At 43.9% G+C, this 27,497-nt stretch overlaps 2 protein-coding genes across 6 annotated transcripts; both read left to right on the forward strand.

Moving 5' to 3' along the window:
• The first annotated feature begins 16,500 nt into the window (after positions 1-16,500).
• On the forward strand, positions 16,501-19,397 carry LOC109186878 (sugar transport protein 14-like). The gene is made up of 4 exons (XM_019337057.1): positions 16,501-16,730; positions 17,594-17,916; positions 17,991-18,620; positions 18,710-19,397. The coding sequence occupies exons 1-4, from the start codon at positions 16,592-16,594 to the stop codon at positions 19,154-19,156; spliced, it is 1,539 nt and encodes a 512-aa protein (XP_019192602.1). The 5' UTR covers positions 16,501-16,591; the 3' UTR covers positions 19,157-19,397.
• A 389-nt stretch (positions 19,398-19,786) lies between these two features.
• On the forward strand, positions 19,787-27,497 carry LOC109186865 (probable glycosyltransferase At3g07620). 5 transcript variants are annotated; one of them, XM_019337039.1, is made up of 10 exons: positions 23,993-24,381; positions 24,644-24,681; positions 25,087-25,205; positions 25,385-25,628; positions 25,713-25,817; positions 25,918-26,046; positions 26,131-26,180; positions 26,266-26,363; positions 26,450-26,734; positions 26,828-27,497. In XM_019337039.1, exons 3-10 carry the CDS (start codon positions 25,136-25,138, stop codon positions 27,296-27,298), a joined length of 1,452 nt encoding a protein of 483 aa, XP_019192584.1. In that variant the 5' UTR covers positions 23,993-24,381; positions 24,644-24,681; positions 25,087-25,135; the 3' UTR covers positions 27,299-27,497. The 5 variants fall into 5 exon arrangements, with proteins under 5 accessions (XP_019192580.1, XP_019192583.1, XP_019192581.1 ...); XM_019337038.1 differs by lacking the exons at positions 23,993-24,381; positions 24,644-24,681; positions 25,087-25,205; ... (5 more) ...; positions 26,450-26,734; positions 26,828-27,497 and adding exons at positions 19,788-19,941; positions 20,401-21,009; positions 21,097-21,349; ... (1 more) ...; positions 21,935-22,283; positions 22,489-23,157; XM_019337035.1 differs by lacking the exons at positions 23,993-24,381; positions 24,644-24,681; positions 25,087-25,205; ... (5 more) ...; positions 26,450-26,734; positions 26,828-27,497 and adding exons at positions 19,787-19,941; positions 20,401-21,349; positions 21,438-21,568; positions 21,935-22,283; positions 22,489-23,157.

The following is a 27,497-nucleotide window of genomic DNA, read 5'->3' on the forward strand; positions in this document are numbered from 1 at the left end:
TAATTGAAAAATATGCTATAATTTAACTAAAAGTTTAAACCACTAACAGGGCGTTTGGTTGGAGAGGGGGAATTATATGGGAAAGGAATTGTAATTCCATGGGAGTTGAATTACTAGGAATAAAGTGGGAATTTAAATTCCAGTGTTTGGTTGACAGGAATAGAATTATTGAGAATTTCAATTCCAATGTTTGGTATACATGGGAATTGAAAGGGAATAAGTAGTCTAAAGTCAAAAATGTCCATTATTGTTGTTAGACATTAATTTTAGGTTAAAAAAGGAAGGGGTAATTTTGACTCATCACTATCTTTTCTTCCCAGGAATTAAAATACCAGGGGGACATGGGATTTTAATTCCATGAAAATGGGGGAATTGCAATTCCATGGAATTGCAATTCCCTCAAATCAAACTACGGAATTTAATGGCCTTTAGAATTAGGTAGGAATTAAGTGGGAAGGAAATTTAAAATTCCTCCAACCAAACGCCCTGTAAGTTTAGTAAAGAAATTTATGTAGCTTCAACTTAGCCTCTGTGTATAGACACCCTTTTTTACGACATTCATTTTCGACAAATAACTAATTGTATTAGTGTTTATGTTATAAGCATGGACTATACATGTAGTATTTATATTTATTAGCAATACACCCTTTAGGTGCATTAATTGAATTTGTTATTAATTAACCAAATATGTGAAAATATTCTTAACATTGATGCAAAGATTAGAACTAAAAATAATTTTGCATGTTTTTATATCAAATTAAACAATTTGTTTAAACTATTAATGAGTACGTATTTACAGAAATAATATAACAGGGCGTTTGGTTAGGGAAGGGGAATTACGTGGGAAAGGAATTGCAATTCCATGTGAGATGAATTATTGGGAATAAAGTGAGAATTTAAATTTTAGTGTTTGGTTTACAGGAATAGAATTACTGAGAATTTCAATTCCAATGTTTGGTATACATGGGAATTGAAAGTGAATAAGTAGTATAAAGTCCAAAATGTCCATTGTTATTGTCAGGCATTAATTTTATGTTAAAAAGGGAAGGGATAATTTTGACTCATCACTATCTTTTTTTCTTCATAAAATTCCAGGAATTAAAATCTCAAGGAGGGACATGAGATTTTAATTCCACGAAAATGGGGAAATTGCAATTCCATGGAATTACAGTTCCTTTCAACCAAACAAGGAATTTTTGTGGTATTTGGAATTAGGTGGAAATTATGTGGGAAAGGAATTTAAACTCACTTCAACCAAACGCCCTGTAACAGCTGTAAGGGAATAGTACATTGTCAAATATATCATTAAACTTATAAGAGTTATGCAATTAGATCAATAAACTTAAAATATGTATAATTGAATCATTAAACGTTTACATACATGTTTTGAGGTGTTTCTAATTGATATTTAATATTTATTAATAAATTGGTGTACTGTTCTATTTATTAATTTATTTTTAATCACGAAACTAGTTGTTAATATTTATTTAAAATATTTATAAATATACTGTTATATTTTAATTAAACATTTTATCTTTTATATTTTTAAAATTATCATTTTTAAAATTTTTTCTCTTTTTTTTTAAGTTTTTTTTTTTTTTTTTAATTTTCATTATCGGTTTTTGAGTTTGATAGATTATCTCATTATCACATGTACTACGTAGTGTTTTCTCTCTTTCTGGCTGCAAAGATTATAAAAAGTCAACGCCGTGAGTAGCTGGCTCACATGTTTTGGATAACTACTCCTTATTTTCAATGCCGGCTAACGTAATGATACACATTTCTTTGACTATTTTTTACAGGATTATATATATATAGAGAGAGAGAGAAAGAGAGAGAAAGGTTCAAGTGCGGCGGTGCGGTTAATTGTAGGTCATTAAATTAGATAAATTTAACGAATCACATTCATCAAGGCTTTTTCGATATTTTTGCGCACGTTCTCACACTACGCGAACGGCAAGGTTAAAGTCGTCATTGGGCACCAGAATAGATCAAATCATAGTGTTATGTGTTTTATGTTCGTTATTGGTGCATTATTAACTTTTGGTGTATTTGAGGATTCATGTTGGTGTCAAATTCAGGTGCGCCGGTCAGTGCGGGCGCACTAATAGTTATACAAATATACACCATTCATGTTAGAAAATGCACACCAAAAAAATATGCACAAATTAGATACGCATCACCAGAACGCACAATTAGGTATGAATAAAAGCATCAAACAGTGTTCAAAAATACATCATTTGGGGTGGTGAGTTATATGGTGTATTATTTGGGTGCGTTGTGTGTTTTTTGGTGTATTTGTGCATTTCATTGTGGTGCTTTTTTCTAACACTATTGGTGTCTTTTGTTAACAATGTTGGTGTATTCTGACAAGCGACCGATATAAATGACCACTACAATTACCATAACACCCTCCACTTATCATGACACGCTTAAATCTTTAAATCTTCAGAAATTAGCCACTGCCGTTAGATTAAGCAAAATGGACGATGCTGATATGGCTGCACCGCCACACCTAAAGCTAATGTCGCATTTGAGCACTAATATATATATATATATATATACACTCGTGATTCTTTACAATGTAGTATATGTTCTATACTTTCTCAAATAATTTTTGCCTAAAAAATTTAAGTCTCACCACCAAAATTCGAACCTATTACTACCCATTTGAAATAGTAACCGAGATGCTATTACACTACAGGGTAGTTGACAGATAATACACGTTCATATATTTGTTAGATGATGATAGAAACTTACTTGCAGTGACCATAAAAGCGTGTATGTGATAAACTTTGTGCATTCATGTAATAGACTGTGTGCATTTATGTTGTGTCTCATAGTCTCACAAAAAGATGTTGTCTCACTTGTAACATTAGCCCCTCTCTATATATATATATATATATATATATATATATATATCAAAAACCTCATCCCAACTATCAAGACTCCAAGTTGAGATAGAAAAAAAAATCAAAAAACTTTGTTGGTAATGCTCTCAATAGGCTTGAAAAATGATAGCACTCGTAAAAAATTCTATAAATTAATATAAAATTTAATACAACAAATTAATGCAAAATAATATTATTTTCTTGTTAATATTCATGTTAGGATGGCTGATATTTGAGGCTGACAGGTACTATGAATTCTCCATTGATCTTAAAATATCTTAATTAATTATGGTATTACATCAAGGGTTGGTAATTGGTTGGTTACGTTGGTACAAATTATATAGAGACAAACAGAAAATTGAGAATCCAGGCTGTTTGTTTTGATCATTCAATCCAACTAGGTGTGCCCAGTCATAGATGAAATATTAAGAAAAAAAAATTACTATAATATACTATAAACCATACTAGTTAATCACCGACTTTAATTTAAAGAATGTTCAGTAATTTGGACTTCCCGGGTCAAACATTTAGTTTGGTCGACAAGTTCTAAATTTGATTTTTTCGGGAGTTACATATTGACTTTATTGATTTGAGTCGATTAATTATGAGTAACCTAAGTTGATTTAACTTATTGTGGTCATTTACTAATTAGGTGGGAAAGAAATTGCAATTTCATGAGAGATGAATAATGTGGAATAGAGTGGTAATTTAAATTCACGTGTTCGGTTTACAATAATAGAATTAACGAAAATTTTAATTCTGATGTTTGGTATACATGGAAATTGAAATGGACTAAGTAGTATAAAGTTCAAAATATCCATACTTATTATTATATTATTCGTAATTATAAGTATAAAGTTCAAAATGTCCATACTTATTATCAAAATGTCCAAAAAGTTTGGTATACATGGTAACGTTTATTAGAAACATTTAATTAATGGAAAAAATAAAAGGTTTAGTGGCAAGAATCTTTAAATAAAAGATTCTTAATTACTTTTTTTGAATAAGAAATTCGTAATTATAAGTATAAATCTTCTTACGTAAAAGCTAAATTGTATATTATTGCCAAAATAATGATTTTTCCTATATAAAGAGACAGAGAGAGAAAATGTCAATGAACATGAAGTTGAGAGAAGAAAATTGGGGCGATTATTGTCATATTGTCACTGTCAGCTGACAGCACGAAATCATAATTGGAGCAGAAGTCCGTTGTGAGATCTTTGCAGTGTATGAAACTATGAATCACAAAAATTAAAGATCGCACGCACAAAATTCTATCCAAAACATGTGCGAATCAAGAATATAAAGTTTTTTTTAAAAAAAAAAAAAATACTATTTGTGAATTTTTTTAAAAAATACGAGTACATGTGGTGCAAACTAACAAATAAACTAGGAAGTTACTATTCTTTTGTCCCATTCTATATTTTTAATATAGTTAATGAGATTTAACTGAAGTTATTCATAATTTAATTTTTTTATACTGTTAAATTTAGTATTAGTATATAAAATTTATATATTTTTAAAAAATACATTTAGAGTATTATCAAGCACAACAATTAAATTTTAAAAAAATCTTCGTAATTTGTTGCAATACAGAAACCTTTAGGTGATATAATTGAATTTGATTTTAATCATTTATCTTCTCAAGCACCACAGGTTATCGAATTGGTATTTGTTGGGAGTCTAATACCCAACCAACGTATAACATGACACAATTTCATAATGCAACTCAAGCTAATTATGAAGGCAATCGAAATCAGATTGGCTTAGTTTTTGTAAAATACCAAGATCCCTCAAGTAAAATCAAAGAAGACATTATCTAGGAATAAGGAGGTCCACTGAAAAAGTGGAAGCCTTCAAATAAGACATTATTTGGTATGTGCTTTGCGTAAACCCGTTCCTACAATCCTATAGTCTTATGTAATTACATGCAAACAACACATGAGAAGTGAACTGTAATAGAAGACTATATGTGATAAGTTCAATTCAGAGAATATTAACAAGAATCAAACTCATAATCCTACCTTTATATACAATATTCCCACTCCATCCATTTGACCCCTCATTTATTACTCTAATCTTTATTTCTAAAAGTAGTGGAGGGATTGAAAAGTATGTGTATTTTTATTAATCAAATACGATATTTAATATTTATAACAAATTACAAGATGATAACTCTTATGCATTTTTTTTTTAATATTTTGAAATTTATGATAATTTTCTTATTTGACACATATTCAAAATATGGTACTAAATAATCATATAACATACCATCACTCATTTGGAATATACAACATTTAATTGTTCAAAAGAGTAGCATTTTCGTTTTCAAAAAAACAAAAAAAAAAAGGTAACATTTTTTTTTAAAGTATTACACTCATTTGGAATATACAACATTTAATTGTTTTAAAAAGTAGCATTTTCGTTTTCAAAAAAAAAAAAGTAACATTTTTTTTTAAAAGTATTATAATATTAGTAGTAAAATTAAACTTAAAAGTTTTAGAAATATCGAGATAGAGGTTCATAAGCGGTGGTAAATGCCACTAAAAGTAATATCGACTCCGACAAGGGAGTCTCTACGTCTTTAACATATTATAATGATATTGTATTCTAAATGGGGTAAACATCAATTTTTTATTTTTTTTTAATGTTTTGAGGAACTCCTTTGGATAATTTGAAGAATCTCCTCCTTGATGCCGCTGACGCTTCATCTCAAAGGATCACATTATAAGGATTATCTTTTAATGTCACCTAATCACACTAATTTTTTTTTTTAAATAATAATATAATTTTCTCAATAAGTTGATTCCTTGTTTGATGTGGCAACAAAATAGGTTGAAAAAAGTCAAAAATAGAGCAAGTTGCCTACTTGCCCATGTGAAATGGATAACAGTAAAATTCAATAATGAAAATGATAAGATTAATCTAAAGAACTAATTTTATTAGAAAAAAAAATGATAAAATTACAAGTATTTGATTTTTATTTTTGTCATTTTCTAAATTCACAATTACAAAATTGAATATCCACTAGTTGAGTTATGCTGAAGAAACGGTGCCACTAACATCACCCTTGGTAGGGAATATCCCGACCGACATAGCTTCACCACAACCGAGGAGCCTTTTGTCCTTGTCTCTCTGTCTTTGCAGGTAACAGGTCGGGCTCCTTGAGAAGAACCCGGTCGGGAACCGACCGGGAGTTGCCCGAGCGATGGTGTCAACCCCGAGCGGTAGTCCTTCGGCGAGAGAGCTGACTAAAGACACGTGGCGGTTCTTTACGACGACAGACAGGGCACCCGGGAGGAGGACACGTGGAGGCTACGTGGAGAGCATGCCGAACGGCTGGAACCTTGTCTCCGGCGTCGCGGCTATAAATACCCACAGTAGCTACAGTGTAGGGGACTTTTGGACGATCGATAGGTTGTTACTAGAGAATCCCGACCGCACTCAGTCGGTACTCAGAGCAACCAAGTAGATTGTACTTAGGGCCTCTACCTTGATCAATAAAGACTTACTTGCTTTACTTGGTCTTGTGTTATTTATATTGCTTACACCTAATTAGCAGTATCATTTTGGCGCCGTCTGTGGGGACCCGTGCAAGAAAGCTACGTCTTGACGAGCACCCGGTCCTTCTTCTCCACCATGTATCCGTGGGCACAAAACAACTACGCTGACGACCAGGCGGATGCGGCGAGCTCATCCGACCACCAAGTCACCTATCAGCAGCAAGGTCAGACGCTCAATCTCAACCTCTCACCGCCTCATCTCTCAAACACTTACCCGGCCGCCCAACAGTCGGTCAGCTACATCCAACCGGGGTACCAACCGCCTGTTCAGCAATACCCCCAGCAGACGATGTACCCGGGCCAATATCCATACCCGGTCCCTCCTCAACCGTACGGGTATTGGCCAGGCCAGCCGATGTACTACACACCACCGGTCGGCTATCCCCCCTATACGCCTGCGTACACGGCTCCAGCCGCCGCCCCTCCAGTACACCCGGCCGCTCAAGAAGAGCCGCAGCATCAGCCCACTTCCCGGGCTCGACGCTCGGCTCGTTCGCGGTTGGGGTCAGGGGGTGCTGATGCGATGGAAGCGCCACGGCAGGCCCAGCAAGCAGGAGCAGTCCCCGCCCGAGCGGAGGACCCCGAGGAAGTTACCCGAGCAGTAGCTTTCGACCGCCTCCGGCCGGAATTGAGGCAAAGATTGGGACCCCAAGATCCAAATCCTCAACCGCCTCAACCGGAGGATGTGCACATGCAAGACGTCAGCCAGGAGGCTTCATCCGGGCACAGCGGGTCGAGGTCACATCGTCGGCGACGCGCTCGGGATACAGCCCAAGCCGCTCAGACTGCCGAGCTCAACGAAACCCGAGGATTGCTTTACAACCTCCAGGCGGAAGTTGCGCAGCTAAGGAGTGCATATCCTGCAGCACCCCCGACCGACCGATCGACCCTCCACCAGACGCCTTTCACAGCAGCGGTAATGGCTCAGCCTTACCCGCTCGACTTAAAGGTCTCGGGAGAAAAGAGCTACGACGGTCGGACAGATCCTGAGGCTCACGTCAACGATTTTTTCAGCAACATGATGCTGAAGGGCGTTTCGGACGCCGTGATGTGCAGGGCTTTTTATTCGACCCTGACCGGTCGGGCAACGGAGTGGTTTCGAACCCTACCACCCGGGTCGATCGACAAGTTCGAAACCCTGGCCGTTAACTTCGTGCGGAAGTTCATCACTTCCAAGGTGGTGAGGAAGTCTTACATGTACCTCGAGAAGGCCAAGCAGTTGGAAGGGGAAAGCTTGACCGACTTCCTCGTCAAGTGGAAAGCAGCGGTCGGGGAGGTCAAGCCCATGGATGATGCGACCGCCACTCACATGCTTCACATCTCCCTCCGGGCGGGGTATCTGTACCAGGATTTTATCCTCCACCCCCCGACCACATATGAGGAGGCCCTCCGAAGGGTCACTGATTATGCTAACGCAGGTGAGGCGAATGCCGTCAAGCGCTCGCAGGAGGTCGGCTCTTCCTCCCGTAAACCGGCCGGCCGGGCGGAACATCGATCGGGAGATGACAATCCCCGACCCCGCACCAGGCATGGCGAGTTTACGGCCTTGAACCGATCCGCAGCGGAGGCCATGCAATATGCCCAGTCCTGCAACCTCATCAAACTCCCCCATCCCGATCGAGACGGCCCTGATAAGAGTAAGCACTGTGCTTACCATCGATGCGCCGGGCATGATACCGAGGAGTGTACCCACTTGCGCCAATTGTTGGAAGATTTGCTCAATTTGGGAAAATTGGACAAGTGCGTGGGGAAGAGAGAGGAAAGCAAGAGGAATACCGATCGGAGGGATCACAGGCGATCTCGTCACCGCTCCGATCGGTCGGGTCAGGACCGAAGAGACGATCGAATGGACGATCGTCATGAGGACCGACGGGACCCTGATCCCCCGACCAGCAGTCGCCCGGTCGGCAAGCCCACCATCCATGTCATATTTGGTGGCCTAGAAGACGCTTCCCAGCCGAGGACGAATTGCCCGGTTGCGATCGTGGATTCCCGAGAGACCGGGAAGAGGCAGAAGATGGAGCCCATAACCTTCACCCTTGAGGACCAACCTGGCAGCAGCGACCACGGCATGGAGGCGCTGGTGGTCACGATCGATGTCAAGGGGACGGATGTCCAAAGGGTTATGGTGGACACGGGCAGCAGTGTGAACGTCCTATACTTGGACGTGTTCGAGAAGCTTGGCCTCGACAGGAAGGAGCTGACTCCGGTCGGTGTACCACTGTCGGGATTTACCGGGGCCCTCATTTACCCCGAAGGCAAAATCACTCTCCCGGTCGAGATCGGCACCCCCCCGAAGTCGATCAAGACAGAGCTTGAATTCGTTGTGGTCAACCTCCATTGCGTCCACAACATCATCCTAGGCCGACCCGCCATCATGAAGATCGGTGGGATAATTTCCATGCCCCATCTCTGCATGAAATTCCCCACCCCCAATGGGGTCGGCGTGGTCCGTGGCGATGTCCAGTCCGCCCGGAAGTGCTACACCCGAGCGGTCAACAGACGCGATTCCGGTCCGTCTTCCCGGGTGAATACTATAGCCAAGGAAGAGGCTAAAGAACGGAAGGAGCAACCCGAACCTTCCGAGGAGATAGAAGAAGTTCCCCTGTCCGAGGACCGCCCGGATAGGAAGATTAAAATTGGCCGGGCCCTCACCCCCGAGCTCCGAGCAGAGGTTCTGAGCATACTCAGGGAGTATGCTGATATTTTTGCGTGGGGACCCGAGGACATGCCCGGGATCGATCGATCGGTCATTTGCCATAAGCTAGCCGTCGATCCCGCAGCGAAGCCGGTCGTGCAGAAGACACGACACCTATCTTCCGATCGCCGCGAGTTTGTCAGAGAGGAGGTCAAGAAAATGGCGGCGATCGAGCACATCCGCCCGGTTATTTACCCCGAGTGGGTGGCAAACATTGTTCTTGTTCCGAAGCCCCCAGCTTGGAGGATGTGCATTGATTTCACCGACCTCAACAAGGCCTGTCCGCTCGACCCTTATCCTCTACCAAGCATTCACCAGATGGTCGACGAGACGGCCGGGGCCGAGTTGATGAGCTTCATGGATGCCTTCAAGGGATATCACCAAATAATGATGCACCATGAAGACGAGAGCAAGACAGCCTTCGTAACCCCGGACGGGCTGTATTGCTACCGAGTGATGCCGTTCGGCCTCCGGAATGCAGGAGCGACCTACCAAAGGATGGTCAATATGCTCTTCGCCGATCTATTGGGCCGGACGATGGAGGCTTATATTGATGATATGCTGGTCAAGAGTCGGGACCGATCCGACCACACTCGAGACCTCCGGGAGTGCTTCCAGATCATGAGGAAGTACCAGTTGCGGCTGAATCCGACCAAGTGCACATTCGCGGTTCAGACCGGCAAGTTCCTCGGCTACATGATGACCAAGAGAGGAATTGAGCCCAACCCGGCCAAAGTTAAAGCGATTCTGGACATGCAACCACCTTCTACCGTTCGGGAGGTCCAGCAATTGACCGGTCGGTTGGCAGCCCTTAGCCGGTTCCTCTCCAAGTTAGCCGAGCGCGCTCTACCCTTCTTCAAGGTATTGCGAAAAGTTAATGGGTTCGTCTGGGACGAAGAATGCCGAGCAGCTTTTGACGAGTTGAAGGAGTACCTCATGTCACCTATTGTGCTCTCAAAGCCCGAGCTCGGAGAAGAGCTAGACGTGTACCTCGCCGTCTCCGATCGTGCAGTAAGCGCAGTATTGTGCCGAACCGATCCGGAAGGGGTCCAGCGACCGGTGTACTATGTAAGCCACGCGCTACATGGTCCCGAGCTCCGGTACTCCCGGTTAGAGAAGGTCGTCTATGCCTTGTATATAGCCGCGAAGAAGTTAGCTCCCTATTTCCAAGGTCGAGCGATCCGCGTTTTGACCGATCGGACCAGTCCTCCGAACCGCTTCATCATCAGGCCGCCTAGTTAAGTGGGCGTTAATGCTGACCCAGTACGCGATCGAATACCGACCGAGACCAGCAATCAAAGGTCAGGCTCTGGCAGATTTCTTGGTCGAGTGTACCGCCCGGGATACCCGACCCCCGAGGTTGAGGATCCCGAGGCCGAGTGGTGGTCGCTAGCTACTGACGGGTCAAGTAGCAAAAAAGGAGCAGGAGGAGGAGTGGTAGTCACGAGCCCAGAAGGATTCAAAGTCTATTTTGCTCTTATGTACCAGTTCCACCCGACCAACAACGAAGCCGAGTACGAAGCATTCGTTAATGGCTTGCAGTGCGCTCGGGACTTGGGGGCTGAATACATCCGAGCCCAAACAGATTCTGCGCTCGTGGTCGGGCAAGTTCTCGGAGATTATGAGGTTAACGGAGAACGTCTACAACTATACAGAGACCTCGCCATGGAGAAGCTTGCACAGTTCCGGGGGTACACCGTCCGACATATACCCCGATTGGATAACGCCGATGCGGATATCTTGTCCAAATTGGCCCAAGATGCCCCGGAACACATGTCGAAGATAGCTCGGATCTTGGTGATCCCCAAACACAGTATCCATCGCCTGCCGGTCAATCCAATCCAACCGGTGGAAGATAGCTGGATCACCGATCTGAAGGAATACCTCGAGCACGGTCGACTCCCAGACGACCCGCAACGTGCTCGAAAAGCCAAGCTAAGAGCCCCGAGGTTCCAAGTCGTGAACGGTCGTCTCTATCGGCGATCGTATGGAGGCCCCCTTATGCGTTGCTTGACCGCATTCGAGGCCGAGTTAGTAATGAAGGAGCTGCACTCGGGAATCTGCTCCTCACACCAGGGAGGTCGATCCCTGGCCCGTCGTATCATGCTGATCGGGTACTATTGGCCGTCCCTCCAGCTAGACTGTGAAAAGTTAGCTCGGGAATGTGAGACGTGCCAACTGTACGCCCGGATGCCTGGGCGACCGGCAACCTTCTACCAGCCAGTCACGACCGCAGTTCCTTTCGCTAGGTGGGGGGTAGATATCTTGGGCCCCTTTCCTCAGCTGTCCGGTCGGAGAAGGTTCGTGATCGTCGCCGTTGATTACTTCTCTAAGTGGATAGAAGCCGAGCCCTTAGCCACGATCACATCTCAGCAGTGTGCTCGGTTCCTTTGGCGCAATGTCGTTTCCCGTTTTGGTGTACCCGTACATCTCATCAGCGATAACGGTCGCCAATTCGTAAGCCAGTACTTTCAGAATTTCTTGGCCACGATCGGGACGACTCACGTCCGGTCGTCGGTCGCTTACCCGCAGGGAAATGGACAAGTGGAGAACGCTAACCGGACGATCTTGGAGGGGCTGAAAAAGAAGTTACACTCGGCCGGTCGTAGTTGGGCCGATGAGTTGCCATATGTCTTATGGACTTATCGGACGACCCCGAGGGAGGCTACTTTGGAGACCCCTTTCGCCCTGGTTTATGGAGCTGAAGCCCGACTCCCGATCGAGGCTTGGATCCCGACCGATCGAGAGAGAACCTACAACGCGGAGGACAATGAACACGCCATGGCTGTAGATCTCGATGCGGTCGAAGAAAAAAGAGAGCTAGCCGCTCGGCGTATGGCCGAGTACCAGAAGCGCGTCAAGAGCACGAAGGACGTTCGGGTCAACCCTCGCTATTTTCAAGTTGGAGATTATGTCTTACGACGAAGGGAGGCCAGTCAACCTTTAGAAGGGGGAAAGCTAGCTCAGAACTGGGAAGGGCCGTACATCATCAACGCTGTCATACGGCCGGGTACATACCGACTAGAGACAACGACTGGTCGGCTAATCGAGGGGACTTGGAATTCCGAGCACCTCGTTCTCTTTAGGCATTAGCCTATTTTTTTGTATTTTTAGACGAAGTGGGGGCTTGACCTGCGAGTTAGTCCCAGTCGTCATTTCTATGTAAATTTATGGTTGTAAAATTAGTTCAACCGCCTGCGAGCGGGAAAGTTTAATGTATATACGATCAATGATTGCTCGACCGTTTGTATGCGGCGGCACGATCGGTTATTTTCTCCCACCCTTATCACAACCAGATCAGTTCAACATTCAATCGATCGGGCGAAGTCTGTCGACCGGTCAAAACGCGCTCCACATAGGCGGACGCTCAAGTCACGCCACCGATCGGGGAAGCCAGGAGCTCTCGGCATTATTCCCCGATCCGTCCAACTTCTGTCCACTATCGCACCCACTCGTGCCTCGAGCGCACAATAGTGTGGGGGCTGGGATAAGGAAGTATGGTACAAGGCCCGTCACTCGGTTACATTCCGACCGTAGAGGCTTGAAAATTTCTCGACAACGGCCCGGAGATCGGGTAAACCTGATCGGTTGGCCAGTTTTGAAGTCGAAACATCGAACGCCCGACCAGGCCATAAGGTCGTAAGATTGGGCGTCGAGTGAGTCGAACCAGTGCAAGATCGGGCCACAAGGCTGCGTGGTCGAGTGATTATGATCAGTGTGTAAAGAATGAAAAGCAAGAAGATAAAAGACGAACGACGCAAGTTTGAGCAAAAATAGATATTATTAATCCACAAAAGGCGCCCGGTACAATTCGGGACCGGGCTCCCGATCAATCGTCATTACAAAAAAGGGGGAGACAAGCCTAGCCTACTTCTTCGCCTCCCGAGCCCCAGCAGCTGCTTCCTTCCCGCTCGAAGGGGCCGCCGACGATGCCCCGGGCTCGGTTGCCTTGGCTTTCGGGGTCGGGGTAAAGGGTGAGGGACCGGGATCTGCCACGTCCGGGGGTAAGGCCGACAAGACCAGTTGGAGATCATCGGCGTCGAGGGCCTCCTCCAACCGCTTGCGGGTGCGTTCAAGCATTTTCTGCTTCCCGGCCGTAAAGGCCCATTTCCCGAACGATACGATCAACTCGTTCCCGACCTCGTCTCCTCGGGCTGCTGTTAGGAAGGCCGTGCCCAGCTCCTTGTCCTTGAAGGCTGCCCGCACCAGCTCGCTCGGGCTCTCGAGCTGGGCCTTTAGCTCCTTGGCCTCTCCTACCGCCCGGCTGGCGACCTTCTCGGCGAGAACCCGGTCCTCGTCGCTCTTCTTCAAAGCCTTCTGGGTTTTCTCCAGTTCGGCATGGAGCTCCTTGATCTCCTTCAAGCGACGGGCGGCCGTCTTCTTGTGGTGATCAGCTTCCTCGGCCAATATAGCCCGACCTTGCAGGAGCTGAGCGGCCCGGGAAATCTGCGAAGATAAAAGACACTCGGGGTTAGCCCGATCAGCAACGCTTCAACAAAAAAGCTGTTGGTTAAGAAGAGCTTACCTCGGCCAGGTCGTGGCCGATCCGTTCAACCACTTGGGTCGGGGTCATCGTCCCCAGATCCTCCTTGACCGGCGCGGCGTTGCCGATCCGGGCCAGTATGGACGAGGAGTCCCTTTCTCGCCCGACCGAAGGGCTCGAGCTGTGCTGATCACGGCGGCGCTTCATGCCGCCTACCTCGGTCACTCCCCGCTCGGGGACCTTCTCCTTTCCCCGGGCGACCTCCACCCGAGTGATCAGAACGTCGGAGGGCTCGACGATGAAGCCCTCGCCCGTCGTCACGGTCGAGGCGCTCAGTGGTCGGCCGGAGGGGATCTCCTTCTCCCCGGATGGTTTGGTCTTCGCCTTCTTCTTGCCGCCAAGAGAGATCTTGGCGGGCGGGGGAAGGGGGGCATCCTCATCACCGAACTCGGCCATTGCTGCAAACAAACAAAGAAGAAAACCCCAGTTAGTGCGAGCGTAATATAGAGTTCAGGTCGGGATAAACGGCTCGGGTTAAACCTTTCTTCCTTTGACTCGAGGGCTTGGCGACCGTTACGCCCATCGGCACGGGCAGGTACTTCTCCCTTAGCTCATAGGTCGGGGGCGGGAGCTGGGCTGCTTCCAGACTGTCAGCCGTCCGGAAGATGGTGTACTCATGAATCTCGCTCGAGATCCGAGCAACCGTTTCCTTGAGCGCCTGAGTCTCGTCCGGCACCACTTGTTTCCGAAAATGTGTGCTCCAGACGCGATCGACCGAGAAGATCCAGGGCTCGTACTTAAGGGAGAAAATCCTGTTTTTCCACCCCTTGTTGTTCCCGGGCAGCCCCTTGATTGCACACATGTCGGCCCGGGATTGCAGCATCAGGAACCCACCCCCGTAGCGGCCCGGAAGAACCTTGATCTGGTAGATGAAGTTAAACAACTCCATCGTGCACTCGGCCTCGTGCCGAGCGCATATCTGTGGGAAGCAGGCCAGGATCCGATGTGCGTTCGGGCAGATCTGGGCCGGGACGACCCGGTAATAGGCCAAGAAGGCGTTCAGGAGGGGGGTGAAGGGAATGGCGATCGGGGCCATCAGGGAGTCGTAGTGCATCCCGATCCACTTGCCCCGATGCCTCTCAATCACGTTTCCCAGTTGCCGGCTCGTGTCGAATTCTGCCCGACCCCGGAGTATTTCAGCAATCCGAGCCGCCTCGCCTTTGGACAGCAGGCTCATTTCTTGCTCGACGCTCTCGCTGTTCAAGAACTCGAGCTCGACGGCTGGTGTGGCCGGCCCGGCCGGGTCTCCTTCGGTCTGCTCGGGGGTATTTTCTCGATCACCCCCTCGAGGAGCAGCCTCCGGGTGGTCCCCAACCACCCGGGTAGGCGTTTCCCTAACGCCCTCGGTTGGAGAACCCCGCCCGCTTGACGTGGTCCTCTCTTCATCTTCTTCGCTGGAGCTCCCCGATCCGCTCGAACTCGAGCTTGACGATCCAGAGGAGCTTGATGCATTGTCTCGCTCGGCGGCTTGCTCGGGGGCTGGCGTCGCTCGGGGACTGGCGTCCGGGGTGTAGGACATAATGTCCACCTCCTCGTCGCTGATGTGCTCGACCCCCTCGTCGTAATCAGCAATCGAGGCGTTTTGACTGTCTGAGTCCGTCATATCGATCTACCTAAAGGTCGGTCGGAGTTAGTAGGGACTTGAGACGTCCGGGACAGTTAGTTGACCTAACAGTTCTACCTATAAATGAGAGCCTAAACTAAAGAGGAGGGTTAAGAGCTTACCGATTGGAGGAAGATTGAAGTTTGAAGCTTGAAAGTTGAAGTTTGCTTGTTCGGCTGCCTTGCTAAGCTGCTCTGCTCGGGACTCTCTGAGGGTACCGACTGATGCGAAAGAGTGAGGAAAGTTCAAATGAGGGCATCAAGGGCCTATTTATAGGAGGGCATTTAGGCGGGAAACTCATCCACTTGCGTGACACGACCCGCGCTGACTCCGAGGCGCCGGTTGCAGTCGCAGAGGCCGGCAGTGGCCGACACGTGGCGAGGAAGGGAATGACAGCTGGCCGGTCGGTTTAGGAGCCGACGGTTGGACTTCTACATCCCGTCCCGTTTTTTCCCGGACGATCAAAAAGGCCCGGGTTGGGGGGCTCTTGGTAGGGAATATCCCGACCGACATAGCTTCACCACGACCGAGGAGCCTTTTGTCCTTGTCTCTCTGTCTTTGCAGGTAACAGGTCGGGCTCCTTGAGAAGAACCCGGTCGGGAACCGACCGGGAGTTGCCCGAGCGATGGTGTCAACCCCGAGCGGTAGTCCTTCGGCGAGAGAGCTGACTAAAGACACGTGGCGGTTCTTTACGACGACAGACAGGGCACCCGGGAGGAGGACACGTGGAGGCTACGTGGAGAGCATGCCGAACGGCTGGAACCTTGTCTCCGGCGTCGCGGCTATAAATACCCACAGTAGCTACAGTGTAGGGGACTTTTGGACGATCGATAGGTTGTTACTAGAGAATCCCGACCGCACTCAGTCGGTACTCAGAGCAACCAAGTAGATTGTACTTAGGGCCTCTACCTTGATCAATAAAGACTTACTTGCTTTACTTGGTCTTGTGTTATTTATATTGCTTACACCTAATTAGCAGTATCAACCCTTATTGCACACGCACAAACTGCGTGTTTTTGGACAACCATATATCGAATACACCCATAATATTACTAGAATAATAAATGATAAATGATACTAAATGATACTCCATATTATATAATCCTACCGTTGACCAATCATATATCGATACACTCACACGTCCTAACTGGCTAACTGTTGTAACTCTTATCTTTATCCAAGAAATTGTATATATATATATATATAGATACACAGCAGCTACCTCTCAAAGTCTCAAGTGTAGGTCCACTCATAATTTTTCACTGAAAATCGGAGCACAGAGAAGAAGGAGCAATGGCGGGCGGGGCTTTTGTGGACTCCGGAGGAGGGAGGGCCCACCTGTACGAGTACAGGATCACTTCCTATTTCATCTTTGCGTGTATCGTTGCAGCCATGGGAGGATCTCTGTTCGGTTATGATCTCGGTGTTTCTGGTCAGTCTTTCACTTTCTACTTTTGAGTTTTGATCTGAGAGATTTTGGTTTTGACAACGTTTGTCAAGGTCGTTTTTTGTTTGTGTTCCGGCAACTATTTTGTTCAATGCTGATGTCGTCGTCATTGTCTTGTTTTTCCCTGTATATTATACTATATACTATACCTTATGAGTGTCGGCGATTCCGAATGATAGAACAGAGGAATGAGAAAATAATGGTGGAGGGTAAATTGTGGAATTGTGGAAATGGTCCCTCTGGTGATATAACATTATAACCACTTCAATTTTTATTTTTACTTCTAATTTTCTTCAATAATATCTTGAGTATCAAATTTATATTTTACTTTTTAACAAAAATTTGGACTAAAATAGGTACAAATTTTATTCCGAAATTAAAGTGGTGAAATCACTATAGTCTAGATATCATCATCTCTATAATTTACATATTTTAGTAGGGAGGATAATAATTCATCCTCTTTTGGTGGTGTATAGTGATAATTTCACATAAAATTCACAACTTTTTTTTTAAAAAAAAATCTAAATATACTCAAATTTTTACCTAAAAATTAGTTTACTTTTAATAATTTTCACTAGAATATAGATTGAGACCTATTAGCCTTCTTAGTTTGAGCTGGTTAGTTATGGGTAACCCGTAACCTAGTTTGGTTTACTTCCTTGTTCTTTTGCCAGCTAAGGTCACAAGGTGGGGTTTATTCAATGCACACTATTGAGTAATGGTTGCGGGTTTTTCTTGTTACTCAAAATTGATATTTTGCCTACTTGGGATAATATTTAGCATTTGGCAAAGACCTGTTTGGACAGGCAATGCAATGGAAACCAATTGTTTTTTGGTGTCATTTTCAGGTGGTGTGACCTCCATGGATGATTTCTTGAAGGAATTCTTCCCCAAAATCTACAGAAGGAAGCAAGCACATCTCAAAGAAACAGACTACTGCAAATATGACAATCAAATCCTCACTTTGTTCACTTCCTCCCTTTACTTTGCTGCCCTTATCTCCACCTTTGGTGCTTCATATGTGACCAGAAATCGAGGCAGGAGAGCCAGCATTCTCTGTGGAGGAGTCAGTTTCTTCTTGGGAGCAATCGTTAACGCTTTTGCAAAGAACATAGCGATGCTGATCATCGGTCGCTGTCTTCTTGGTGTAGGCATTGGATTTGGCAATCAAGTAAGTGAAATGGTGGATCTTTCGAATAGCGTTGTTTTGTTCTAACTTCTAACTTCTAACACATTGTACTGCAGGCAGTGCCATTGTATCTGTCAGAAATGGCGCCTGCTAAAGTCCGGGGAGCAGTGAATCAGCTCTTTCAGCTCACGACTTGCCTGGGGATATTCGTTGCCAACTTCATAAACTATGCAACCGAGAAGATCCATCCTTGGGGGTGGAGATTATCGCTTGGTTTAGCCACGGTTCCAGCCACGCTCATGTTTGTAGGTGGACTCTTCCTCCCCGAGACCCCAAACAGTCTCGTGGAGCAGGGTCGATTAGAGGAGGCGAGAGAAGTCCTGGAGAGAGTTAGAGGTACCTCGAAGGTGGATGCAGAGTTCTCTGATCTTGTTGATGCAAGCCGGGCTGCCCAAGCTATAAAGAATCCGTTTAGGAACCTTCTAAAGAGGAGGAACCGGCCTCAGTTGATAATTGGAGCCCTTGGAATCCCAGCATTCCAGCAGCTCACTGGCATGAACTCGATTCTTTTCTATGCCCCCGTGATATTTCAAAGCTTGGGGTTTGGCTCGGGGGCATCTCTTTATTCATCTGCCATTACCAGCGGAGCACTTGTGCTGGCAACGTTCATATCAATGGCTTATGTTGACAAGTTTGGGAGAAGGGCGTTTTTCTTGGAAGCCGGTGCTGAAATGATCTGTGTCTTGGTACAACTCTTGTTTCACTGTCAGCTTTGTTGAGCCATTAATGTGCAATCCAACTATCAGCTTAGACTTTTAACTTTGATGTGGTGCAGGTGGCGGTGGCAATCACGCTGGCCCTGAAGTTTGGCCAAGGCGTCGAGCTCCCTAAAGGAATTGGCACCTTCCTCGTGATCATAATCTGCATATTCGTTCTCGCTTATGGGAGGTCTTGGGGGCCTCTCGGGTGGCTGGTGCCTAGCGAACTCTTCCCCCTCGAAACACGTTCAGCAGGGCAAAGCGTGGTCGTGTGCGTTAACATGATCTTCACAGCCCTCATTGCCCAGTGTTTCCTTGTATCTCTTTGCCACCTCAAATATGGCATCTTTCTGCTGTTTGCAGCCTTGATTGTGATCATGAGCTGCTTCATCTTCTTCCTCTTGCCGGAGACAAAACAGGTGCCCATAGAGGAAATATATTTTCTGTGGCAGAACCATTGGTTCTGGAGAAGATACTGCACACCTGATCAAGAACTGCAAGGAAAGCCTGGACTGCAAGCCTAGTCTGGCTGGCTTTTGACCACATGGAATGGAATTACAGAAATTAAGATTAGTGTTATAGAAATACCTTTCATAAGTTTGTCATTTTTTCTTTTTGTCGGCCCATGAGGTGTCTTGAGCGGACCCTAACTGTAGGAGACACCTTTAAGCCCATACCAGACAATACATCTTCCTTTCATAAGTTTGTCTTTTTAACAGAATATATGATAATTTGTGAAAAGAAAGAGGATATATGTTGACTAAATTATGGTCATAAGTTGTTAGTAGTGCTATGCATAATTTGATGAAATCGATTAACTGATTGAACTGATTAATTGATTGATTAACTGATCGAATTAACATATCAGTTAACCGAATTGTTTATATTACTAAAATATTTTAGTTAATTGTTTAATTGAAAAAAAAATTTGTTTGATTAATTTGGAAATAAAAAGTTTGATTTGATTTGGATATTTTGCAAATTCAATTAATATAAAGTGTAATCTCTTGATACCAAAAAATTGTTATCAAATACAGTACTAAATATAAAATTATTAAAATAAAAATATTTGGATAAAATATTTTGTGAAGCATATACGTAGTGTTTGTCTTTTAGTGAAAAGACAAAAAACACCCTTTAATTTAATAATCCAATAATCGCTGTCGTTTCTTCAAAAGATGCGAAAGAACATGTGTGCTTTAGCCGTAGCTCGCCGGCCGTTCAACTGCACAAGCAAAATCAGTTGCTCCGAATCCTCTGATGCATGTTTACTTCTCCAATCTTAAATCCCAACTTCATGCTCTTCACGGTAACACCTCTATCTCCATATATCTCTCTCTAAATTAAGCAAAATTTGATTTCTTGCATGCTTTGATTAATGGGTTGGATAATTACTGAAGTTTGTGCTTTTCTAATTTAATCTCTAATGGGTAAAAGATACTTCAGTTGCTCTGTGTATCTTTAATTTGTTCTGTGTGGTTAGAGCTCACTTATAATTGGTTAGTAGGTAGTAGCATTTTTTAAAATTTTGGAGATGGGTTTTATAAACCAATCTTTTCCAGAATGCTAGTTTAGAGATACCCAGTTCTTAGTTTGGTCCCTGGAGCTTGAATTGGACTCTAAAGTTCTCAAATTTTTTTGGTACTGTGTAATTGAGACCTGCATTTTGGTAGACTATGAATCTGGGTGTGGTTTTGTGTTTTATGAAATTAATGATTTTATCTGGTGCTTGAAAACTGAAGTTATAACAGTTCAAATTTTTATGCAGGGACAATGAATTGGATTCTTAATTTGCATTGAGAAACCAATCATTTTGAATTTTGGGTGATAGCTCTTTTGGTATGATGTACACAATTGATTTTCAGAAGTTGTGCCAAATTGATAGAAGGAAATGGATTTTGGTGTTGTGTTTAGTGGCACTTACTCATTTATTTTGTCAGACCTTGATGCTTCCTTATGGCAATGCCCTTCTCTCTCTGTTGCCTGATAACACCGAAATTATACACCAGAAAGTTAGCTTCTCGTTTAAAGAATCTTCGTTGAAGTCAGATGAACCTGTTACGGTTGATGGTTCAAGCTTTGCTAACTTGTCTCTGTTGCCTACTGGTGTGGAAAACACATATAGAGTTAAGACACGGGTTGCAGGACAAATTGTTGATGACGGGGAGAAGAGTAGTTCTATTTTGAATGAAAAATCGCTAGATAATGATTTTGATTTTGTTGAAGATGCAACCCTGGATAATGAAAATCTGTTTGAGGAAATGGAGGCAGACGAGGAGTTGAAGGTGCAGAGTGGTATAAACCAAGAACATGGTTCTGTAAGACCAAGTGAGGATGAAACCATCGAGAATAGTAATGAATTATCAACGGTCTCTACGTCAGATGCTAATAGAGGTATGATGCCTGACGGGAGTCAGCGAGTTGGAGTCGATGCCTCGTTACCCGTTGTTGGTTCAACCCGTAGGGATCCATTGGTTTCTTCGAGATCAAGCTTGAGCAACTTGGGTATTTCTCCTCGTAACTTGTCTAAATCTGGAGAACAAAATCTTTCGCTTCCCAACAGTGGGAACATTGTTTTGTTGCAACCTAACGTGTCTACTACAACAAGGAATCGGGCTAGGAAGAAGATGAGATGTGAAATGCCACCAAAGTCGGTAACGTCTTTCTCTCAAATGGAACGCTTACTAGTCCGAAATCGTGCTCGTTCACGTGCAGCGGTATGCCTTTCTCTTGTAATATAGTATTGCCTTTCCTTTACTAAAGGTAAAATATGTTGATTTATTTTTTCTCGAAGTTGGATTTTAGAGACCGAGGTGGTCATCTGAACGTGATAAGGACATTCTAGCAGCTAAGTTGCAGATCGAGAATGCTCCCCTTCTGAAGACTGATCAAGAACTTTATGCTCCCGTCTTCCGAAATATATCCATGTTCAAAAGGTTAGCTTAGCTGCTTTTTGTTTGTGTATAATCGAGTTCTATAAGGGACTTTTATTGTATGCAAAGACTAGAATGCTCCCCTCTCGTATGATCTGGCCGGCACTTTGCCCCTTAATTGGGCCAGCCCAGTGCGGACGGGGATTAGTCCGAGTATGGTACGGGCTTAAAGGTGCCTCCTACAGTTAGGGTCTGCTCAGGACACCTCGTGGTCTGACAAAAAAAAAAGACTAGTGGATGTTTGCCTTGTTATCTTCCGAGTAATAGGGTTATGTCTTTTGCTAGTTTCATGCCTTATAATATTAGACGAAATCGGGGTAGAGGAACTTCCGTTATTATAGATGTTCAGGTGCTTTACGTAATTAACAGGAGCTATGAGCTTATGGAGAGCATACTCAAGATATACGTCTACAAGGAAGGTGCGAAACCCATCTTTCACCAACCAATCCTAAAAGGACTGTATGCATCTGAGGGGTGGTTCATGAAATTGATGGAGAGGAATAGGAAATATGTTGTGAAAGATCCTCGAAAGGCTCACTTGTTTTACATGCCTTTTAGTTCACGGATGCTGGAGTATACTTTGTATGTACGTAACTCCCACGATCGGACCAATCTCCGACAGTATCTGAAGGATTACTCGGAAAGGATTGCTGCTAAATACCGCTTCTGGAACAGAACTGGCGGGGCTGATCATTTTCTCGTAGCATGCCATGACTGGGTAACATTTTCTATAGTTTCTTGTTTCTAAATTCCCTGATAGTCGCCAATGACCTTGTGGTCTAGTGGCACACTGGCACGAAGGGGCCAGTATTGACTCTTCGTGCTGCTTCAGTAGATTGAGAAAGTAGTTATGAACAGATACTACATTGTAACAGAGCCGGATAGTTTCTTTTGAATTCTTATTTGTCTTTCGATCCTCGTAGGCTCCTTACGAAACGCGACACCACATGGAGCATTGCATCAAGGCTCTCTGCAATGCCGACGTTACTGCAGGGTTCAAAATAGGAAGGGATGTGTCCCTGCCCGAAACATACATTCGCTCCCAGCGGAATCCTCTGAGAGATCTCGGTGGGAAACCGGCATCGCAGAGGCGTATTCTCGCTTTCTACGCTGGAAACATGCACGGGTACTTACGACCCATCCTGCTCGAGCATTGGAAGGACAGGGACCCCGATATGAAGATCTTCGGCCCAATGCCACCCGGTGTTGCCAGCAAAATGAGCTACATTCAACACATGAAGAGCAGCAAGTTCTGCATCTGCCCGAAGGGCTATGAAGTGAACAGCCCGAGGGTCGTCGAAGCCATCTACTACGAATGCGTGCCAGTCATCGTATCCGACAACTTTGTGCCGCCGTTTTTTGATGTCCTGAACTGGGATGCATTCTCCATAGTTGTTGCAGAGAAGGACATACCGAACCTGAAAGATATACTCCTCTCTGTACCAGAAGAGAAGTATCTCCAGATGCAAGTTGCTGTGAGAAAGGTTCAGCAGCATTTTCTTTGGCATGTGAAGCCTCAAAAATATGATCTTTTCCACATGACCCTTCATTCAATTTGGTACAATAGAGTCTTCCAAGTAAAAGCAAGGTGATGAAGAAGAAAATGGCACCAATACCATTAACTGCCAGGAAGCTTTATATGGAAAAACATCTCTTTTCTGCAATCTGCAGTGTGTTGTTTGCTTAATGTAAATTTTTTTTGCAGGTTTATGCTGTAAATTACTATTGACCTGTTTGGTAACATAGTTTATCAGTCAATTTTGGCTTATTTGACCACTATTAGCTGTTTGACTTGGTTAAACATTCAATATAAGTGTTTGATTAATTAGCTTTTTGTAACAATTTATTGCTCTAAAATGCTAAAATTCAAAAAACTGTTCAAAGTAGCTTTTTCCATAAGCTTTATGAGAAAGTCATTTTGTATGTAATCATAACAGCTAATTTACCGAACATCTTTCTACAATCAGTTAATGCTATCAAGTAATCAAATCCATTAACCCAATTAGCTAACAACTAAGCTATTTAGACAAAAAGACCACAAGGAGGTAAACCAATCTAGATTGCTTATAGCTAACCGGGTTCAAACCAAGAAAGTCAATATGTCTTTTTCACTAGGAGTCGAACTTAGAACTTTATAATTACAGGGTTAATAGGTCACTCTCAAGAATGTCAATAGGCCACTTCTCGCGGAACTTAACTCAATGGTTCAAGGTTTATCTTGAAAATCTTGCTCCAGCAACAAGGTCGGGGAGACTTCTTGTGCACAAAGTGTACAGACAGGGTGAAAATTAAGAATTGATTGAACGACTCGTGATTTACTTCCTTTAGTGTTCTTGGATAGGAATTCTGGGCATTTAAGATTAATTTATCATAAATTAAGAAACTTAATGTACCAACAAAATTAATATGCTTCTCCAAAATTAAATACTATCCCACATTTATTTACGGATCATATCATAAAAACACAAAACAAATTTGATCTGATCTGCAAGCCCTGGAATTCCAACACACTTCCAGAGTTCAGACTCAGTAAGCATGTTCCCATCTTGCCACGAGTCCTTTCCTTTTAAAGAAATCGAAGATTCAATGGGCCCACTTTCCACTTTCTGTTGTCGCTGAATGTCTTATCCGCTCACGCCTCTCCGACACGTGTGTTCTTAGATCCTCAGACCATCCCAAATTATCCGGACACAGATTCACACTCACCGCATTCCACCCTGCCTCTGGGCTTTCAAGATTTCCGTTTCTTATCCGTTTAATACTTTTGACAACGACGACAACAACGACAAATGACCTCGGATTTTCAGTTTTTACGGGTAATAGTGTTTGCAAATTTGGAGGGATTTAACAAAGTTTGAAACTTTGGAGAGGATTAGAGATGGGGTTGAAATTATTTATTCTGAAAATGGATCTTTGATCTGAAAACTGAAAACTGAAAAGACACATCAATATGGGGGGCCACTGATGAGGACAGTGGATAAACATAACTTTCTGTTGCTTTGTTCTCATATAGATCATCTTAATGTTAACTTTTTTTTTTTTTCTTTTTATTCAAATGTGATCATAATGTTTTTGCAGATTTAGCTGTCTCTATTCTTCTGGAACCACAATTCCATGTAAGTCAATCATTCTCTGATGTTTGGATCTTTAGTAGCATAATTTGTTGTATCCTGTGATGATTGCATTTGAACTCTTTTGGTTTTGTCTTATCTTGATTAAGGTTTTATGAATTTGCTTTTGTTGAATAATTTGAAATCAAGCCATGTTTATGCTCCTCATATGGACTAATTGAATCCATTAATTGTTGAAGTTAGTAGCTTTACATCCATTGCATCTGTACTGATTGTCCAGTTCTGGTTATAATTTCGAATCTGTCTTTTTCAGACAGTTTAGATTAGGGTCTTGTTCTTGAATTTTATGTTGATTACAAATTACAAATGTCTGCATATATGTATACGAAGATGCTGAAAGCCATTGTTGTAAAGTTTTCTTCTCGTTTACGAAGGCTTTCCATTGTGTAGTTTGGTTTTCCAGGCCTCATCTCATTGAAGGCGTTCTTGCTGTGAAACAATGGAGGACATAATTTCACTACTAGTGAACTTGACATCTTATATAGCACAACAATTTTTCCAGTTTATTGGTGAGTTGTCTAAGCAATTTAAGGGATTAGAGCCCGAACGGGCAACTCAGTTAGTTCCTGGGTGGTAGATTGTGGGCAAAAAATTTAAGGGATTAGATTAGGGGTACACAGACTTCGATTCCATTGATTGCGTTGTACTTGTTGATTTTCCCGTCTTTTGGAACTTAATGTTATTGCAGAGGATCTTCTCGTCTTTAGAGATGTGAGTAGATGCTCACAGGAGTCGGTGGCCATTGGATCTGGGCAATATACGAGATATGAATTGAGTTCTCGATGTTGCTCATCTTCGTTGGAAGTTTGCCACCCAACGACCAGGCTTGGCGTTGACCCCTGCGAGATCGGTGATAATTTGCCTTTATATTCACTATCACGAATCGTAAAACACAATGTCACTCGTAGGAGTGTCAACCTCGTTTTTAAAGGGTAATGATGTTTATTCATATGGAAGTACCAATCTCGTGTCATTGCGGTCCTTATTTAGTCTTTTGTTGGTTAATGTTGTTGTAGGGTGACACTTCCGGTATCCGGTCTTAAATTCGGTTGGAGATTAATGTCCGCCCCTTGGAACAGCTCCTTTTGTTATGCCAGATGTGCTCATGCTCGAGTGCAACGGTACATACTTAAGTAGAATCATTTGCACATTCGGTTTTTTCCTTTCTAACAGTGATTGCTTCCGATTTTTAAGAAGATCTATACTTCGTTTTATTTGCAGCTTTATATCACGGGTATCTACAACCTTGCATGGATCTTCTGGTGATATTGGATGGATGCTACGAGATCCCGGACTGGCTCCCGTGGAGGATGGTTCTGCACGATTCTCGGAGCTACTACAAGACATTAGGTACACATAGACTATGTTTATCGAGGTTAATGATATATGAGTATGATATGCATCGCCTCTTATTTATTTACGTTTGTTCATCAGGAATGGGAATCATATGCTGCCTGATTGTTTTGTTTATCTTTTAATCCCAGGTTTAATTACTCTCCTTATAATACAAGTTTGTTCTAATTTTCTATTTTGCGTACACATATCTATGTTTTACATATTACTTTTCAGGCCTTTTCAGTAATGTCGGTCCGTTGTATTTCGTGACTACCAAAAAGGTCTTCTCGAAGATGGGCCTCGCTTGTCATATCGCTAAGATCCAGAGCGAGGTACAAAGAATGCTTCAAAAATAGAGTTGAATCCCCCTATAGGAAAAGTTGTTTTTGTGAATTTTAACTTTTGGGCGTGAATGAAGGCGTCTGTGGAAAAGAATGCTTGGGAACTAAAGGAGTATATCGAGGAATTATACTGGGGATCGGGCAAGTGTGTAATGTTGCTCGGTCACAGCAAAGGAGGGATTGATGCTGCTGCTGCTTTGTCGATTTATTGGCATGACTTGAAGGATAAAGTTGCGGGATTGGCGTTCGTGCAGAGCCCGTATGGTGGATCGCCGGTTGCATCGGATATTCTTCGCGAAGGCCAGATTGCTGACAAGGAAACCCGGAGGATCATGGAGTTTATCGTTTGCAAGATATTCAAGGTAATGGATGCTGGTCTTATTAGTAGTTTTCGAGTTTTTTTTTTAATGTTTGGTATAATTGAGCAAAGTGTTTGAGATAGAAATACTCGATAGGGCGATATGCAGGCGTTGGATGACCTAACATACGAGAAGCAAAAGGAGTTTGTAAAAAACCATACGCTCCCCAGCGACATTCCTCTCGTTTCCTTCCACTCCGAGGCGAGGGTGACACCCGGGGTTATAGCCACCATGTCACACATAGCACAGGCAGAGCTTCCCTGGATCCCGATCGCTGCGCTTCTTCTCCAATCGGGATTCAAGGTGCCCGTCATCTTACCCGTCTCGGCCGCCCTCGCACTCTGCGCCCTCCATCTGCAACTGCGATACGGGGAGAAGAGCGACGGCGTAGTGACGTGTCGCGACGCCGAAGTGCCGGGCTCGGTGGTGGTGAAACCGGACAAGAAACTTGACCATGCTTGGATGGTGTACTCTTGCTGGAGAAAGGATCCTCTTGAGCCTGGTGCTAGTGAAATGTGTGAAGCTCTTTTGACTATGCTTGTGGAAATAGCAAAGAGAAGAAAGTAATGAGGGTATGTGGTAACATGTCCTAATAGTAAAAAGTTTTTTTTTTTTTTTTTTTTTTTTCTAATCAATGTTCTAATGATCCATTTTACTGCTGTAAATGGGTCTATTTACTGTTGTGTTTTCATACAATATGTTGTGAAAAAAGATTTTGGCTTGATGAGTAATTAATAAGCTACCTAAGAGACTTTTATCCATCCAA

Source organism: Ipomoea nil, unplaced genomic scaffold, assembly GCF_001879475.1.
Source record: "Ipomoea nil cultivar Tokyo-kokei standard unplaced genomic scaffold, Asagao_1.1 scaffold1407, whole genome shotgun sequence".
NCBI classification, from domain to species: Eukaryota; Viridiplantae; Streptophyta; class Magnoliopsida; order Solanales; family Convolvulaceae; genus Ipomoea; species Ipomoea nil.

Excerpts from the sequence above, each read along its gene's own strand:
- LOC109186878 (XM_019337057.1), top strand. The coding sequence starts at position 16,592 with ATGGCGGGCGGGGCTTTTGTGGACTCCGGAGGAGGGAGGGCCCACCTG. Across the intron at positions 16,731-17,593 it reads TTATGATCTCGGTGTTTCTG|GTGGTGTGACCTCCATGGAT; the intron begins GTCAGTCTTTCA and ends TGTCATTTTCAG. Across the intron at positions 18,621-18,709 it reads CTGAAATGATCTGTGTCTTG|GTGGCGGTGGCAATCACGCT; the intron begins GTACAACTCTTG and ends GATGTGGTGCAG.
- LOC109186865 (XM_019337035.1), top strand. The coding sequence starts at position 20,474 with ATGATGTACACAATTGATTTTCAGAAGTTGTGCCAAATTGATAGAAGG. Across the intron at positions 21,569-21,934 it reads AATATATCCATGTTCAAAAG|GAGCTATGAGCTTATGGAGA; the intron begins GTTAGCTTAGCT and ends CGTAATTAACAG. Across the intron at positions 22,284-22,488 it reads TCGTAGCATGCCATGACTGG|GCTCCTTACGAAACGCGACA; the intron begins GTAACATTTTCT and ends CGATCCTCGTAG.